Raw genomic sequence first — 8,868 nt, 5'->3', positions numbered from 1 at the left:
AATCCGGCCCCGTTTTCAAGAATCCAAGCGCTACAAATTAATTTTGAAAGCTCATTACTTTTCGGGTTGAAGCCTGCCAATCCCGTGTTCGGAGGAAACTGTTAATATGAAAACATTCCTAGGGCATTGGAGTCTTAAACCAGGCTGTCGTGCCATTGGCATCATCTTCGGGGCTTGGGCCATCCTCAACCTTATCTTCAATCTCTCTGCCTTCACTTCACCCAATTTTCACATCTTAGTGGACTATCACTTTCTAGATAGCTCGACCAAACCCATTTCCCGCACTTTGTACGCCTCCTCCAACGTTCTTTATTGGTTGACTCATCTTACGATATGTTCACTGCTCTTGGTTGGTGTTCAAATGAAGAAACCAAGGCTATTGAAGCCCTTTTTGGATTGGACACCGATTGGCATTGCCTGGGAAGTCGTTTTCGTGATCCAACAGATCGTCAATGCCCGTGATTGGATTCAAGTACTTGTCATCGGGCAAACTCTGATCATGGATGTGGGCGTACCCATCTATTTCTTTCTGATTGTCCGGCAATACCGCCAAGATTTGACGATGATCTCGCGATAAAATGCATTGAGAGAGTGAATGAGAGCAAGATGGAATTCTGTGTAAAATCTCTACCATGCGTTTCAGGCCTTTCAATATCTGCGATTAATTCGCGTGTTTTCACAAAAGAAACATGACCCGAGTAAGAAATTTCCCATGGAGCAACGAAATCCCGACCCTGGCAGACATATCTTGCAAGAGGACCAACTTATTGGACCCGAATGTGAAGAGGTTCTGCGGAAGAATCAATTGTGTTTGGTGGCGATGTACGGCAGTAAAACAACCGTTCCTCACAAAATCGGATTTCGCGAGTGAGTAGGCAAGGTGTTTTTTGTTCCTTCAATAGTTGTATGCGAGAATGTACTTCATTGGATAATTTGAAGCAACATCAATTTTTGCTTCGAAATTCATCAGATATTGCATATATGCATAGGGATGGCTATTTCGCACTTTTCCAAAAGCATATAGATTTTTGTATTAGTAAAGCAACTAGACCAATAACTTTCGAGGGGTTTTGACACATCAAAATCTCCAAGAACCTTTAAAAAGTGAATAAAATATGATTGATATTAGCATGTTATCATAGTCATACTTATCTTAATTCAAAATTTTGTGCTAGCAAATGATTTACTTCTTCCAAATAATTTTGAATTAAGTTACTGCTTTCAATAAATGCTTGTTGTTGTTTTTTTTTGTCGAAAGAGAAACAAAACATCACAACTCGTTTCAAAGATATTTTGAGCATAATGTTTAGCCGTGAAAAAAGGAGAGATCCAATTTCTTTCAACTTCCTCTTTCTAGCTTGACATTGGACAGTGTCATTTGTCCTAAGAGAATAGCAGATTTTGATCATAGCATCGAGTTCCATGGTCAAATTGTCAGTATTTCATGCGCCAAAGATGACCTTCAAATGTTTGTGGCTGTCCGAGAATGGCCCGAAAACGCAGTAGCTACCCTATCAGATCCTCCACCCATTTCTACAGAGGTGATCGTTTATGCAGTTGATCTTCAATCCTGGTCGCTGACTGGACAGGTAATACCTAGTTGCTGCTTTGTCTTTAGTTGGATTGGATTTCGCTAGGTTGGCATTGTAATTACTTCTTTATGCTCCCATATTTAGGTGTTCAAAGGTGCGATCGGTCGGACGTCACCTTATGACGCGTTCTATTTGTATACCGATTCATCGGCCAATTTCTTGGCTTGCGGATCGGAAGATGGCCGAGGCGTGATTTGGGACCGGTTAACGGGCTTGAAGCTATCTACCCTGGATCACGAGCAATGCTTGAACTGCGTGTCCTTCCGAGTGGACGATGAAGAGGTGTGTGTGACTTCCTCAGACGACCACACGATCAAGGTGTGGAAATCCAAAGATCGCGTCAAACGTGAAATGTCAGAGATTTTGTTCGACTAAATTCTATTCACTCAAGTGGCCACAAAGTTGGCTCGACAATGGACAACAAATTCGGAAACGGGGTCTTCGTCGCCATCGCGACGCATTCCGCCAATGATTTCCTCATTCTCCACCAATGGCAAGAATAGTTGCACGAATTCCGGGCTGTACGGTGGTTGAATCGTGTCCAGAACTTCGGTGACAAAATACCTGCCAAGACCAAAAAGAAATTATTTTAGCAAATATAACTTTTTACGGCCGGAACATGCATCCGGAATTACCTGATTAAGGATACATCCGTGTCGGTGTTTTCCCAACAGCCTTTGATATACTTGACGACCGGCAGAACATAGCCTCGGGATAGGAGGTTTACAAGGCGATCAATCAACATTTTCTTGATTTCTAACTGTGCCAAGATCTCCAAAGAGTCATACCTCTGTTCAAATAATCGGATGTATAACTAGAATCACAAATTCGGGGCGTTTCATATCAAAAATCAAGTCGGAATTTTAATTTGCCCTTGGTTTCGTGATTACGCATTTACGATGACGCAATCTCTGCCTGGTGTTTCACGAAACCAAGAGTGGAAATTGATGGGCCTCACCTGAAGGACTTGATTATGGAGCAATGGATGACAAGTGACCACTTCGTCTAACAAAGCCAGCTGAACTGGACAATAATCGGTTGATAACGAGAAGAACGTTGGTTCGGTCACCACGAATTCCACCCATCGAATAATGCCCACAGAGACAACGGGAAACCTAGGGCGACCCTCGTCATGCTTATAACCTGGCTGAGGCTATTCAACTCAAAGCAATGGACTTATATTCACCTGATGCATTGATACAGGGTACCCAGTTCGGCAATGAGATCCGTGGCCCCTTTGCTCACACTTAAAATACTGTGCACCTTTTCCGCGGCTTGCGTGGTCCCCTTGAGTTCCTCCTTGTTCAGATTCTTGCGGGCGCCCCGTTTGTAGTTCCAGGTGTCGCACACACTCGAAGCATACGCCAACAGGAAAATGTACTTGGATTTGTGCTCCTATAATGGAATGATATCAATAAAACCACTGAAAGCCCAATGAAGGTCAATGGCGACAATGGTGGGACCCGGCCCATTTCATGGCACTGACTTGATTGATTTTGGACTCCGGTCGGAACAAAGCATCGATGAGGAGTTCCAGGAACTGAGGAATGCGAATCAGATCCACGGGCGGTGGATCCGTGTGATTGTACAGTTTATACAAGACCACGATATCGGCCGGATTGAGCACGTTCCGGGACAACATGGAACTCAAGGCTTGGGCGGCTCGAGCGTGTTGAAATCCGGCCACCAACGCCATGGTGATGGGCGTGACATCGTGCTGGGCCAACTGGGCCTCTTTTTGAATCTCCTCCTGCAATCGCCGGATGACATGACCGCCTTTGCTCTCATGGGCCAACACAGACAAGAGCACCTGGGCGTACACATAGGTGTGTTGGCCGTGACACACCATTTTGGCGCACTCTTCCATGGACTTGTCGACCCGTTCCTCACTGGCCGTCAAAAAGTTGGTGATGGAGGTCTTGAGAATGCGCGAAAACACCTCAATTTGCTGGGCCGCCGTGGATATGGACGTGATTTCGCCTTGGAAGCCCGCATCCGAGATGAGCTTGATGGTGAAGTTGAGCATCAAGCAGTCGGGATAATCCTCGGCCAATCGATAGATCAAGGATCGCCAAGTGGGATACTCGATCAGCTCGGCCAACCAAGAGGGCGTCTCGCCCTCCTCGTTGAAGATGGCGTCGGCCTTCTTCGGGTCAAACGTCTTGAGAATCATGTCGTGGAGGTGGTTCTCCACCTGTTGTTGCACATCCGTGATCTCGGCCCCGGCCAGGATGAGCCACTCGGCCATGAGGTTGGCCATCTGGGCCACGGCCAGGTAGTTCTTGCTCAGCAACTCGATGACTTGCTCGGGGTTGCCGCCCGTTTGAAAGTACGTCTTCAATTGGCTGAAGATCTCCGGCTCCATGATGAAATCCGCCGTGGCGAAGCGGCTCAAGCACGCCTCGCGAATCAGGGCCGGGTCCTCTTCGGGTTCGGGCGGGCCCAGACCGCCCAAGGCGCCAACCGCATCCCCGCCGCCGCCGCCGCCGCCGCCGGCTGATTCCTCGTGCTCTTCAGGATCTTCTTCATGCTCTTCTTCGTCCTCGTCTTCGGCCTGATGATGATGATGGTGGTGGTGGTGGTGGTGATAAGGCTGCGGCTCTTCGCTTTCGGAATCCATGGTCCGGGAGGCGGGATCAGGTAGGGCGGCTGACAACAATGGTCCCGATTCACCCACACTAGAGACCAACACTTACTTCCATCCACTAATCAAAACACTCATCATCATCAAAGACCGGTGCCATCAGTGCCTCTAGCGGCCATTCAGGGCACTAACCAGAGGGGCCCCCCCAGCCACGAACTTCTGGAAACACGGACTGTGAAGGAGTTTCCCGGCCAATCGGTCTGCTCTTGGTCAACTTTGAGCCACTTTTCGAAATCAACAAATAACATAAGAAACCCAGATCTCTTCAATCAAAGGCTGGTTATTTGACATTATTTAGTTGTTGAATGGTTTGTGTGAAAGTTATATTGTCCAAAGCTAAAGTAGCTGTCTGAGAGAGGGCCAAAAATACGAATTTTATGGTTTTTGGCCATATCTCCTGAGTTCCTTAAACATAGTTTTGGGCTCGAATTTGTTCAATTTTATTTACTCAAAACCGATCGTGTGGTCGTACCAAGTGCTTTTTTGGAATAAAGTGAACGCTTCAGGTTATCAGGAACTTTTGCTTTCGTTCGCAGTCCACTCCTCTACATAGAGGTTCATGCCCAAGCCAAAGAGGTAGATAGTACTGGATACAATCACCAGGGGGCTGAATTCAGCCTAGGCAGGCAGCTGCGGGTTCGTGAAACAGGTAGGGTACAGAAACCATGATTTGGGAAGAATACTGATTCATATTCTGTAACCTATTAATTCAACCCATGGTAATGTTGAATTATCAAAGCGACACTGTGAATGAAATCGATTGAAAAAAATATATTGAATTCTATCACAACCGGTTTGAGCAAGTCTTTTCCAATGACCTTTCAACCTCATACGACATTAGGGTAATCGAAATCCCCAAGCTTTTCGTTTCAATTGAGTTAAAAATATGAAGAGCTGAAAAACACGCAGCTGTTTTCGTAATTTTCCGTTCATTTATTTCTATGCTTCAATCTTCACATCATGATCATAAAAATGTACAAGTATTTTTGCCGTCAAAGAGGCTCATTCTTATGTCACTTCATAAAATTGTTCTTGTAAATGTTTATCATGACCTATATTTCATTACTTTGTATCGCTGTTTACTTCACAATATGTTAAGGAGAGTCTTGGATGCTTCGTTTTACTTAGCCTTGGAAGATTTGCTCTTTACTTACATAAATCCTCAACTTGTATCTGTTGGATTGTTCTACCGCGAACGTGTCTTTTCGCAAAGCCGAAATACAATTAGGGCACCGCCAAAAGGACCGGAAAAATCAAACAGATCCGGCATACCTTTTACGTACCATCAGCCACGCAATAAAACCTCTTAATTCTTTTACCATTAAATTTAGAAACGCATGGCACTTTGAACAATGCACAAAAACCTAAGTCTCACGCTTTCTGGAAATAATCACCGCATATTTGCCTGCAGCTTGATTTAGTGTGCTGCGAATTTAGGTAACTGCACTCTGACGGTCATAAAGTTAAGTAGTAATTACTTATCAATACCACAGTAGGTATGATTCAATCGAAAAGACGAATCCAGTTCTTCCAATCATCGAAGTATTTCAAGGCGATGACCTGAAGAAACCTTAAAGGTGGCTCGAGTTTTGGCACGTGTTGAGAATACCTCGAATATGTTTCATCTCTTTCTTTTCTTCAAGGATCTCGACGCCAAAGTGCTAAAGGTTCTCGTCGCAATTCTGAAAGTCATTCAAAGATACGATCTATGCGTCTCGAAATTCGTAATGGCTTGATATTGCGCAAAAGGAGTCAAGATTTGCGTCACACTTGCGTTGAAACTGCATGTCTTGTCGCAAATCGCAGAGTTGCAAACTCGATGGACGTGCATTCAAGTCTACGAATTCTTTCAAGATCACTGTTCACCCAAGAAGAATGTAATTTGCGACCGTGATTGGCTTCTCCGAGTGCAAGGCAAACAAATGAATGAATATTCATGAGCATAATTGTATTCTTCCTACTCAAGCACATTTTTGGCATGCACTTCGTAACCTTCAATTTCGACTTGGAAAGATGTTTTTAAATACCCAAGGAACTTAGCTCACAATTTTCAATCATTTCTGCCTAACATTGTTTAGGGCAATATGACCACAATGTATCATTCCAAAGCTTGTCTGAAAAACTTGTTCTGAAGATAAATATGAACTGAGTTCAAGGTGCCAAAATCCGATGCCAAGTGGACCTCGATAAGGAAACCAACAACTTGAATGTGAATTCTTCTGGGAAAATGAACCATGTCAAGATCATGTCTTGTAAACTGCATGTGTCTTTCACGGAAAAGTTTCCAAGACAAGAAAGATCTTAAAACACGTCACCAACTTGAAACCGAAATAGGAATCTTGTGGCCCAAGGTGATGCTGTTAATTGACGCTTGATTGATGATTGCCTCTTCGCCCTGATTTCAATTCAAACGTTTCAGACCAAGGAGTCTTACTTCTGAAAGGTCTTCTCATCCAAGTAGTTCAAGGGTTTGGCTGGGCCAAATTCTGGTTGCACAGGAAAATTCCGATCACATCACTCAGTGCTATTTTAAAATTGGTACGACTGGAACGAAACGTTGGCCCCTGCATTTTGTGACGCATTTGAAACTTCATCCGACCAGAATTAGGACGAAGCCAGACCAGGCAACTAGGGCTAAGTGGATAGTCGTTTGTTCTTTACTTGCTTCAGGGTGGGAGGATCCCCGGATAGGCTAAGTCTACCTCGTCATGGGTTAGTCCATGATTACAAACCATCCCCCCCCCGTTCTGACTCGAAAAGCATCCTTCCAGCAACTAAAATCCCCTCCAGGAATAAGAAACACAACAACACCACAAGATGAGCAAGTTTGAAGGTCAACAGGGCGATACGAACCATCCACCCTCAGCCAACGAATTGGGGCAATGTTGAATAAGGATCTCAGCGTTCATCCACAAGCCAAGTAATCAGGTTTCTTCAGTACTTATTGCTCGATCCTGAAAGAAGAAGAAGAATAGGAACAAGGGTCTCAAGGATGATTTTTGAAGACAAGCCTCTCCTCTTTTTTCTTTGGGTGGAGTCCTTCTAATCGATTCACTTGATTAGGGCTCGCACATGCAAGTGCCTCTTGACAAGGACCCTAAATTATAATTCCATTTCATTTAGGATTTCGTCGCACTCTTCCGGTCTACTGCTGAGAGAGACCGATGGTCGACGGTTTCAGCCCCAAGGTTAAATTTGATCAATTCTGACCCCGAAACCTAGATCAGATATTTTTTTGACACGCTCAAGGCAAAGCGAATCCGCCACTCAGTTTAACTGGTACCATTTTCCGTGGTTAAAGTGGGGGACATTTTTCCCCTACCGAAAGTTCTTGACATATTTTGCAACAAATGAGCTGTAACTAGCATGTTTGAGAGAGACATTCTTTTTGGGTGACAACGAGAGGTTCGATTTTTTAAGAATCTAGATATTTGAAAAATATCTTGAACGTTATAAGGTCAAAGACAATGAAGAGCCAACATGACGCACATTTGTGGTGAAACTGACAGTGAAAAGTCCTCCGAAATACCATAAAGGATTCTTATGATAAGATTTATGATAGGACTACTTAGGCATATTTTTGGAGTAGCTCCAAAGCAGAATCGTTGTTGATTTGCTGCCTGTAAAACATTCTAGGTGGCCAAAACAGAACTTCAAAAGTTTTGTGGATAATTCTGTTCCGTCAAGATTGGTAGAATCTAACTTTCTCATGACTGATAAAGTTGCATCAACTCGGGCAAATGCCGTAAAATAAGATGGTTGATTGTAGGTTTCTGACCAATGAAAGAACCCAATATCTTTATTTGGAATATTAGAAAGTAATCAATCACTTAGGGATACCCTATGCCGTGGAATACAAGATTGATGGATCGTACTATTTTAAGTACAGCTCCTGTGCATTGTACAATCCACTTTAGCGTCTGCCAACTCTGATCTTCGTTACGTTCTTGACGCGCGGGATTTCGTGGGACTGGCTCAAAGGAGCGTATTCGGCTGCTACAAGTCAGTGGATATCATTGGTGCCGTCAGGGTTTGGTCATAATGGCTGGCCCATAGAACGGATGGATGGATGGGTTGGTTGGTTGATTGGCTGGTTGGTGACCAAGTTGTTTGGTAACTTGGATCATAGGGAGGTGGAAGAAGCATGGAAGGGTGTTGGTTCCCGCAACGGAAGTGTTTCTCTTGCTTCCTGGGGCCAGGTGCGGACTTTACAATCTTGGGAGGGATTTCTTGCGTATACCCAAAGGCAGGCCGTGAATATTTCGTTGGCTTCGAGTATAAATTGAGATCGATCAGGGTTCAGAAAGCAGTTCAATATTTGATCAACTTGAGAGCACAGGCACAGTGAGAGAAAAATGATCTCAAAAGTAAGTTTTCAAAAGTTTAAGAATAGCTCAAAATTGTGGTCGTGTTGAATGTATTAAAAAGACTTGTTCGTGGCAGCATGTAACTTTCGTCAAATTTGCCTTTTTCCAGTTCCTCGTAGTCGCTTCTGTGGCGGTTGTTGCCCTAGGAGATCACTCTGAAGGGGACCACGAACCTCACGAACCTCACCAACCCCACCACCCTCATCAACCCCACCATCCTCGTCAACCCCATTACCAACCACATCATTCAGCCCACTCTCCCAAA

At 44.4% G+C, this 8,868-nt stretch overlaps 2 protein-coding genes across 2 annotated transcripts in view; one reads left to right on the top strand and one right to left on the bottom strand.

Annotated features, from left to right (window-relative positions):
- LOC131881632 (F-box/WD repeat-containing protein 5-like) overlaps nt 1-2,210 on the top strand; it is a 4,998-nt gene extending 2,788 nt beyond the window's left edge. The window contains exons 4-6 of the mRNA XM_059228551.1: nt 644-867; nt 1,358-1,589; nt 1,677-2,210. Of these exons, the coding sequence (XP_059084534.1) occupies nt 644-867; nt 1,358-1,589; nt 1,677-1,967 (747 nt within the window). The 3' untranslated portion in view covers nt 1,968-2,210. The remainder of the gene's footprint in view (nt 1-643; nt 868-1,357; nt 1,590-1,676) is intronic.
- Nucleotides 1,947-4,357, bottom strand: LOC131881631 (negative elongation factor D-like). The gene is made up of 5 exons (XM_059228549.1): nt 3,079-4,357; nt 2,779-2,987; nt 2,551-2,707; nt 2,228-2,406; nt 1,947-2,156 (listed from the first exon to the last, which is right to left on the bottom strand). The coding sequence occupies exons 1-5, from the start codon at nt 4,210-4,212 to the stop codon at nt 1,979-1,981; spliced, it is 1,857 nt and encodes a 618-aa protein (XP_059084532.1). The 5' UTR covers nt 4,213-4,357; the 3' UTR covers nt 1,947-1,978.
- Between the last annotated feature and the right edge of the window lie 4,511 nt (nt 4,358-8,868).

Source organism: Tigriopus californicus, chromosome 6 (genome assembly GCF_007210705.1).
Source record: "Tigriopus californicus strain San Diego chromosome 6, Tcal_SD_v2.1, whole genome shotgun sequence".
Classification (NCBI taxonomy): Eukaryota; Metazoa; Arthropoda; class Copepoda; order Harpacticoida; family Harpacticidae; genus Tigriopus; species Tigriopus californicus.
Note: the sequence above shows the minus strand (reverse complement) of the source record. Positions and strands in the feature narration are given on the sequence as shown.